This window comes from Oncorhynchus tshawytscha, unplaced genomic scaffold (assembly GCF_018296145.1).
Source record: "Oncorhynchus tshawytscha isolate Ot180627B unplaced genomic scaffold, Otsh_v2.0 Un_contig_9978_pilon_pilon, whole genome shotgun sequence".
In the NCBI taxonomy this organism is placed as follows: domain Eukaryota; kingdom Metazoa; phylum Chordata; class Actinopteri; order Salmoniformes; family Salmonidae; genus Oncorhynchus; species Oncorhynchus tshawytscha.
The window spans coordinates 17501-27343 of NW_024607894.1; the positions used below are offsets into that span (position 1 = coordinate 17501).

The 9843-nt window shown below is 43.0% G+C and overlaps 1 protein-coding gene across 1 annotated transcript in view; it reads right to left on the bottom strand.

The window, feature by feature from the left end:
* The window catches only part of LOC112238433 (E3 ubiquitin-protein ligase RBBP6-like), a 23503-nt gene extending 15864 nt beyond the window's left edge, over nucleotides 1-7639 (bottom strand). Inside the window, exons 1-2 of the mRNA XM_042312704.1 lie at nucleotides 6408-7639; nucleotides 6120-6219 (exon numbers count right to left, since the gene is read on the bottom strand). Of these exons, the coding sequence (XP_042168638.1) occupies nucleotides 6120-6219; nucleotides 6408-6573 (266 nt within the window). The 5' untranslated portion in view covers nucleotides 6574-7639. The remainder of the gene's footprint in view (nucleotides 1-6119; nucleotides 6220-6407) is intronic.
* Between the last annotated feature and the right edge of the window lie 2204 nt (nucleotides 7640-9843).

Genomic DNA, 9843 nt, shown 5'->3' on the forward strand with positions numbered 1-9843 from the left:
CAGGCCAGACCTGTCGTGTGTCTGTTACCCCCCAGGCCAGACCTGTACCCCCCGTGTGTCTGTTACCCCCCCCAGGCCAGACCTGTCGTGTGTCTGTTACCCCCCCAGGCCAGACCTGTCGTGTGTCTGTTACCCCCCAGGCCAGACCTGTCGTGTGTCTGTTACCCCCCAGGCCAGACCTGTCGTGTGTCTGTTACCCCCCCCAGGCCAGACCTGTCGTGTGTCTGTTACCCCCCAGGCCAGACCTGTCGTGTGTCTGTTACCCCCCAGGCCAGACCTGTCGTGTGTCTGTTACCCCCCAGGCCAGACCTGTCGTGTGTCTGTTACCCCCCCAGGCCAGACCTGTCGTGTGTCTGTTACCCCCCCCCCAGGCCAGACCTGTCGTGTGTCTGTTACCCCCCAGGCCAGACCTGTCGTGTGTCTGTTACCCCCCAGGCCAGACCTGTCGTGTGTCTGTTACCCCCCCCAGGCCAGACCTGTCGTGTGTCTGTTACCCCCCAGGCCAGACCTGTCGTGTGTCTGTTACCCCCAGGCCCCCCCAGGCCAGACCTGTCGTGTGTCTGTTACCCCCAGGCCAGACCTGTCGTGTGTCTGTTACCCCCCAGACCCCCTGCAGCAGCCCCACACCCCCTGCAGCAGCCCCACACACCCCTGCAGCAGCCCCACACCCCTGCAGCAGCACCACACCCCCTACAGCACCCCACACCCCCAGCAGCAGCACCACAGCACCACCCCCTACAGCACCACCACACCCCCTACAGCACCACCACATCCCCCTACAGCACCACCACATCCCCTACAGCACCACCACACCCCCCTACAGCACCACCACACCCCTTACAGCACCACATCCCCCAGCAGCAGGTGTGAGAGAGCAGAGCTGCGGTCCAACGTCCCTTATTTGAATATCTTAACTGACACAGTTCTCAGTTCTCAGTCACACAAACAATCCAGAGCTCCTCACTTAGAATCTAGATAAATGATCCGGGGCCCACTGCTTCCAACATCAGGAAGAAACTAATCTAGATAAATGATCCGGGGCCCACTGCTTCCAACATCAGGAAGAAACTAATCTAGATAAATGATCCGGGGCCCACTGCTTCCACCACTAGATAAATGATCCGGGGCCCACTGCTTCCACATCACTAATCTAGATAAATGGAAGGAAGAAAATCTAGATAAATGATCCGGGGCCCACTGCTTCCAACATCATCAGATAAATGATGCCATCTAGATAAATGATCCGGGGCCCACTGCTTCCACCATCAGGAAGTAACGAATCTAGATAAATGATCCGGGGCCCACTGCTTCCACCATCACTTGATGCCACATCAGGAAGTGCCATTTAAAATGTCACAATAACGACTCATTTACTTTGACAAACATACAGATATGATTATACATTTTAAAAATGAACTGTTTTAAGTGAGAAATAGACATTGGTCTGAAGCCCCAAAAAAAAAAAAAAAATCTAATAAATTCACGAGCTCCACAACGCCTACTTCACCCATAATCCACCAAGGTTTTCCAGCACACGGCTTTGACCTACTACAGTAGCCATTGTTGGTCTGTTGTACATCAAACTATGTGAAGGCAGGTTGCTTAGGATCTAAACCTTCTCAAAAACAGCTTGATTCATACCCTTAGAAGGTGCTAGAACGCTTCCCACAATAAAATGGGGTTTGTACCGTATATACAAAATAAAATATTGGATTGTTCACACACACACACACACACACACATCCAATACAAAATTAAAATGACATTTTAATTGGTCACATGCACATTTTTATCAGATGTTATTGCGAGTGTAGCTAAAAGCTTTTGTGTTTCTAGCTCCAACAGTGCAGTAACATCTAAAAAACATTCACCACACAAAGTAAAATAATGGAATTAAGAAATATGACAAACACATGTACAGTTGAAGTCGGAAGTTTACATACACCTTAGCCAAATACTTTTAAACTCAGTTTTTCACGATTCCTGACATTTAATCCCGTCTTAGGTCAGTTAGGATTGCCACTTTATTTTAAGAATGTGAAATATCAGAATAATAGTAGTTCAGCTTTTATTTCTTTCATCGCATTCCCAGTGGGTCAGAAGTTTACATACACTCAATTAGTATTTGGTAGCATTGCCTTTAAATTGTTTAACTTGGGTCAATCGTTTCGGGTAGCCTTCCACAAGCTTCCCACAATAAGTTGGGTGAATTTTGGCCCATTCCTCCTGACAGAGCTGGTGTAACTGAGTCAGGTTTGTAGGCCTCCTTGCTCGCACACGCTTTTTCAGTTCTGCCCACAAATGTTTTATAGGATTGAGGTCAGGGCTTTGTGATGGCCACTCCATTACCTTGACTTTGTTGTCCTTGAGACATTTTGTCACAACTTTGGAAGTATGCTTGGGGTCATTGTCCATTTGGAAGTCCCATTTGCGACCAAGCTTTAACTTCCTGACTGATGTCTTGAGATGTTGCTTCAATATATTCAGATAATTTTCCTGCCTCATGAAGCCATCTATTTTGTGAAGTGCACCAGTCCCTCCTGCAGCAAAACACCCCCACAACATGATGCTGCCACCTCCGTGCTTCACGGTTGGGATGGTGTTCTTCGGCTTGCAAGCGTCCCCCTTTTTCCTCCAAACATAACGATGGTCATTATGGCCAAACAGTTCTATTTTTGTTTCATCAGACCAGAGGATATTTCGCCAAAAAGTACAATCTTTGTCCCCATGTGCAGTTGCAAACCGTAGTCTGGCTTTTTTTAATGGCGGTTTTGGAGCAGTCTTTCAGGTTATTTCGATATAAAAGACTTGTTTTACTGTGGATATAGATACTTTTGTACCCGTTTCCTCCAGCATCTTCACAAGGTCCTTTGCTGTTGTTCTGGGATTGATTTGCACTTTTCGCACCAATGTACGTTCATCTCTAGGAGACAGAACGCGTCTCCTTCCTGAGCGGATTGACGGCTGCGTGGTCCCATGGTGTTTATACTTGTGTACTACTGTTTACTAGTGTCCAGCCATCTTGGTTTCGACGGCAGCCATCTTGGTTTCGACGGCAGCCATCTTGGTTTCGACGGCAGCCATCTTGGTTTCGACGGCAGCCATCTTGGTTTTCATTTGAAACATCTTTTCACCCTTTGCTTGTTTATAACAAATGCAGAGCCAGGGGCAACGTTGTAAATCCTAGTCAACTTGGTTCTGAAACTATCGGCAGTCGCAGAGAGACAGATAAACATCTCGATTCCGTGTTTAAAACGGGGATCTTCTGTGTATAAAGTGACGTGGAAGAACAAATGTTCAGTAATGATGGTTTTACAGAAAACCGCTCTGAGATTTAACTAAGTATCCTTATTAAGATGCTTTTGGGAAACAGAGGACCCTGGGAAATAAATTAGCTGAGACAAAATTATGTATAAAAAAAAAAATATATATATATATATATATATATGTGTTTTAAGTGTAAATTACACATTTCAGAAGACACCTTGCAGGGGGGGGGGTAACAATCCATGGAAATTTAAAACATAAAAACTACGTTTTTAAGTGAGAAGTAGGTCTGACGCTGATCAAGGAATGCCCACCAACGCATTCCAGCACACAGCTTTGACCTACTACAGTAGCTATTGTTGGGTCTATTGTACATCAAAAACAATGTGTATGCAGGTTGCCTAGAATTCAAAAACCTTCTCAAAAAAAGCCTAATTCCTTCTCTTCGGGGGAATAATGGACTTTACAGTGTCCTGCTATTAAAATGTATTTTCAGTGCATTCAGAAAGTATTCAGACCCCTTGACTTCTTCTACCTTTTGTTACGTTACAGCCTTATTCTAAAATGGATTACATCAATACACAATACCCCATAATGACATCACAATACCCCATAATGACATCACAATACCCCATAATGACATCACAATACCCCATAATGACATCACAATACCCCATAATGACACCACAATACCCCATAATGACATCACAATGCCCCATAATGACTAAGCAAAAACAGGTTTTAGACATTTTGGCAAAAGTATTCAAAATAAATACTGAAATGTGATTTACATAAATATTCAGACCCTTAACTCAGTACTTTGATGACGCTACAAGCTTGGCACACCTGTATTTGTGGAGTTTCTCCCATTCTTCTCTGCAGATCCTCTCACTCTCTGTCAGGTTGGATGGGGTGCGTCGCTGCACAGATATTTTCAGGTCTTTGTAGAGATGTTCGATCGGCTTCAAAGTCCGGGCTCTGGCCTGGGCCACTCTAGAATATTCAGAGACTTGTCCCGAAGCCACTCCTGCGTTGTCTTGGCTGTGTGCTTAGGGGTCGTTGACCTGTTGGAAGGGGAACCTTCGCCCCAGTCTGAGGTCCTGAGCGCGCCGATTCAGGTTTTCATCAAGGATCTCTTTGTACTTTGCTCCGTTCATCTTTCCCTCGATCCTGACTAGTCTCCCAGTCCCTGCCGCTGACAAACATCCCCACAGCATGATGCTGCCACCACCATGCTTCACCGTGGGTATGGTTCCAGGTTTCCTCCAGACGTGACGCTTGGCATTCAGGACAAAGAGTTCAATCTTGGTTTCATCAGACCAGAGAATCTAGTTTCTCGTGGTCTGAGTGTCTTTAGGTACCTTTTGGTAAACTCCAAGCAGGCTGTCATATGCCTTTTACTGAGGAGTGGCTTCCGTCTGGCCACTCTACCATAAAGGCCTGATTGGTGAAGTGCTGCAGAGATGGTTGTCCTTCTGGAAGGTTCTCCCATCTCCACAGAGGAACTCTGTTAGAGTGACCATCAGGTTCTTGCTCACCTCCCTGACCAAGGCCCTTCTCCTCCGATTGCTCAGTTTGGCCGGGCGGCCAGCTCTAGGAAGAGTCTTGGTGGTTCTAAACTTCCTCTCTTTAAGAGTGATGGAGGCCACTGTGTTCTTGGAGACCTTCAATGCTGCAGAAATGTTTTGCCACCCTTCCCCAGGATTGTGTCAGGGCAAAGATCTGTCTTCGGAGCTCTACGGACAATTCCTGTGACCTCATGGCTTTGTTTTTGCTCTGACATGAACTGTCAACTGTGGGACCTTATATAGACAGGTGTGTGCCTTTCCAAATCATGTCCAATCAGTTGAATTTAACACAGGTGGACTCCAATCAAGTTGTAGAAACATCTCAAGGATGATCAATGGAAACAAGATGCTCCTGAGCTCAATTTCAAGTCTCATAGCAACGGGTCAGAATCATTATGTAAATATTATTTTTAATACATTTGCAAATATTTCTAAATACCTGTTTTCGCTTTGTCATTATGGGTATTGTGATGTCATTATGGGTATTGTGATGTCATTATGGGGTAGATTGATGAAGGAAAAAAATATTTAATACATTTTAGAACAGGGCTGAAAAGTTTAAAAAATGTGGGGAAAATGGGTTTGTATAGTTTCTGAATGTTTTTAATAAAAATAAAATTTAACCTTTAATTTGGCAAGTCAGTTCAGAACAAATTCTTATTTACAATGAAGGCCTACCCCGGGCCAAACCCGGACGACACTGGACCGATGGGACTCCCAATCACGGCCGGATGTGATAAAGCCTGGAATCGAACCAGGGACTGTATTGACCCCCTCTTGCACTGAGACTCAGCGACCTTAGACCACCAGGGAGACCTCGATGCACTGTGTATATATGTACTCACATGTTATACATCTTGCTTGGTGACTACAGGCTGGGTTAAGGCCAGGAGACTACAGGCTGGGTTAAGGCCAGGTGACTACAGGCTGGGTTAAGGCCAGGAGACTACAGGCCAGGTGACTACAGGCTGGGTTAAGGCCAGGAGACTACAGGCCAGGTGACTACAGGCTGGGTTAAGGCCAGGAGACTACAGGCCAGGTGACTACAGGCTGGGTTAAGGCCAGGAGACTACAGGCTGGGTTAAGGCCAGGAGACTACAGGCCAGGTGACTACAGGCTGGGTTAAGGCCAGGAGACTACAGGCCAGGTGACTACAGGCTGGGTTAAGGCCAGGAGACTACAGGCCAGGTGAATATAGGCTGGGTTAAGGCCAGGAGACTACAGGCCAGGTGACTATAGGCTGGGTTAAGGCCAGGTGACTACACTGTGTATATATGTACTCACATGTTATACATCTTGCTTGAAGCCTTGACTCCTCCGATGGGTATTCTTCTGATGATGACAGAGGAGTTCTTGGATATCAGGGCCTCGTCGTCTTTGTATTCTACAGATCAGAGACGAGGGAATTACTGGTCGGTCTGTTGGTAGTTCCCCTGGCACCATCCCAGATATCTAGTCCCCCGGGTCCCATCCCAGACATCTAGTCCCCCGGGTCCCATCCCAGATATATATTTATTTATATATATAAATGTCTTCCTTTAAAAAACACAGATGATAAAACTACTTTCTTACCTTCTTTAGTTTGTGCGTTGGTGATTTGTAGGCCGCAGTCGACAGCTTTGAGTCTCTCTCGACCCATAATCTGTCTTTTCAGGTCGGCCAGAGTGATGTTCAGGCCATCGAAAGTGACCGTGTCGTAGTTGAGTTTAGACGAGAATTTATAATGTACACAAGACATGGTGGTGGAAACCAAAAGGGACCCAGACGGGTTCACTCGATGTCCCCCGGACACCAAACTGGATCGTATGTAAGAGGGAACTCAATGACAACAAGATGTCCAAAATAACAACAGAGCAAGTTCAATGGAAGTCGCTGAGTTTTTAATGGAAATAAATGTTAATATCTAACGCGTCGGAAGGGGGAAGAACAACAACAACAAAAAACATGCTGATTGTGAGTTGTCAAATGGACTGAAATCACTTAGTTTGTTGGTTTTTATAGTTTTGTACCGTAGAAACTGGGCCAAAGCAACACACCGCCTATCAGAAACATGGTGGGGAAAAAAAGCAATACTTCAATGCATAAAATAAAAGATCAAACAAAGTGTCCGAGAGCCCAAAAAAAAGGTAAGAAACTAAGACTAGTAAACAGTAAAACAAAAACGTTTACTTGCGTCCTTTACTGTCCAAAAAAAAACAACAAAATAAATGCGATCAAGAATCAAGAGTTTGAAAATAAACAACAAAAAAACAGAGCAAACACGACGGTATGTATAGCTAATTTATTCCCTGTTTTAAAAAAAAAAAAGGGGGTAGCTAACTAGTTCATGTGAATTATGACAGAAAATAAAGACAAGTCTGGCCTTCTCGTAAAAGCTAACAGTTAGCTTGCTGATAGACAAAAAACCAAACAAGCTACCTGAACAGACACTATCAACTCAAATTATATGAAGACAATAACCGGATACTACAACAAAAACATTAATATTTCAGAAATTATATATATATATAGTCATTACATTCCATGCAAATATCTGAATAATGTTGTATTCCTTTCCATTTTGAAGTGTCCAGAAATCAACCAGCTGTGTCGACTTCCCACAGAGACAAGAGGAGAGAGCTGTCATTTTGGCTCGGCGGCCTTTCTGCGCAGGCGCAGGAAAAGGAAAGGCCACGTTCAAGAACATCAGTCGCTTTGGTTCCTGCGCAGTCGACTGATGACGCACTCCAACACGTTTCCCCCAATGGACAAGGTGTGTGACAATGCACACCAACGGGTAAATGCAGAGGGGTCTTTTACTCAGTTATAAGGATTTTTATTTAATTTTTTTTTAGCATTTTGACAAGGTCCCCTGTAAAACCTAAAGATTTTGTAAATTGTTTTAGATGCCATTCCCCTCAGGTGTTGCTCTGTTATTCAGGAAGGTGACCCTCAGAGCCGACCTTCTATTGACCCTGTTGACTCATCAGTAGGAAAGATTTGTTTCTCTTTTGGTCCATTCAACAACAGAGCGATTTACGAACCTTGTTTCAGCAGGATGTTGTATCTATACCTTATGTTGTGCCTTATTGGAATGGATGTATTGATAATATCTGTTGGGAAAAAAGTTTGAATGTTGCCACACACATACCTACTTGTTAACAAAATTAAGGAAGTTTCCTTTAAAATGATTCATAAATATTATCCTGCCAACCACAATATGAAGAAGTTTAAGGAAAACATCAACTCAAATTGCTCCTTTTGTAATGACCAACTAGAAACAGTGTTGCATCTTTTTGGGGGGATTGTATGCATGTAAGAAAACTGTGGCAAGACATCAGTAGATTTATAATTGAACACATTTATGAAGATTTTACACTATTGTGAAGAGATGTCCTGCTTGGGTTCTTTACCTACAATAGAAATAAGCTGAAACATTTTTATATAATTAATTTCATTATTCTTTTGGCCAAATTTCATTTACACAAAATGTAAATTTTACAAACAAAAAAAACAAACACATTTTCTTACCTTACAAAAAGAAATTGAACTGTATTTTAAGACAATTAAATACTCGACTAACAAAAAAAGCTGTTAGAATTAGAATTATAAGTATGTCCCTTAAGCCCCCGGCCTCGCCCCTAGCCCCGCCCCCAGCCCCTCCCCTAGATCGATTGTCCATTGTATATAATATATATATACTTGTGTTCCTTCATGTACTCTCTGTATTGATTTGTTGTTAATAAAACAAATTTAAAAAGTGTGACAATATCCATTTTACTACTGAGAAGAATTTAGGTACCAAGCTACTGAGAAAATGTTGTGCTGTATCATTTTGGCCCTGTAGTATGAGACATTTGGGTAGATTTTGTGTAGCACAAAAGTGCTTGATTTTGCGAATTAACTCAACACAAGAATGTCTTGAACATATAACTAAATATTATCGTGGCGATTGTAGAAGAAACTACTCATTTTGCAGTCCCTTGTAATTACATTAAAACAACAACTATCTAAATTCACCAGTAGATGGCGATCTAAAACCATTTATGATAAATGTTCAAAACGAGGCTTATCCTTTGATTTAACATCTATTATTTTGTCTTGTGGAATTATCTCTTATCAGGTGGGCATATCTACAGTAAAACACCTGCGAAGCAAACACACATGTCTTACAATGGGCCTATTATAACCTTCTAATGATGCTTGCTGAGGAGAGAAGTTATTATCCTCCTCCTCCTTTATTATCCTCCTCCTCATTTATTATCCTCCTCCTCCTTATTTATTATCCTCCTCCTCCTCATTTATTATCCTGCTCCTCATTTATTATCCTCCTCCTCATTTATTATCCTCCTCCTCCTCATTTATTATCCTGCTCCTCATTTATTATCCTCCTCCTCATTTATCGTCCTCCTCCTCATTTATTATCCTCCTCCTCCTCATTTATTATCCTCCTCCTCATTTATTATCCTCCTCCTCATTTATTTTCCTCCTCCTCATTTATTTCCTCCTCCTCATTTATTATCCTCCTCCTCATTTATTTTCCTCCTCCTCATTTATTATCCCCATCCTCCTCATTTATTACCCTCCTCCTCATTTATTATCCTCATCCTCATTTATTATCCTCCTCCTCCTCATTTATTATCCTCCTCAAGTATTATCCTACTCATTTATCCTCCTCCTCATTTATTATCATCCTCCTCATTTATTATCCTGCTCCTCATTTATTATCCTCCTCATTTATTCTCCTCCTAATTTATTATCCTCCTGCTCCTCATTTATTTTCCTCCTCCTCATTTATTATCCTCCTCATTTATCATCCTCCACCTCCTCATTTCTTATCCTCCTTCTCATTTATTATCATCCTCCACCTCATTTATTATCCTCCTCATGTATTATCCTCCTCCTCATTTATTATCCTGGTCCTCATTTATTATCCTCCTCCTCCTCATTTATTATCCTCCTAATTTATTATCCTCCTCCTCCTCATTTATTATCCTCCTGCTCCTCATTTATTATCCTCCTCCTCCTC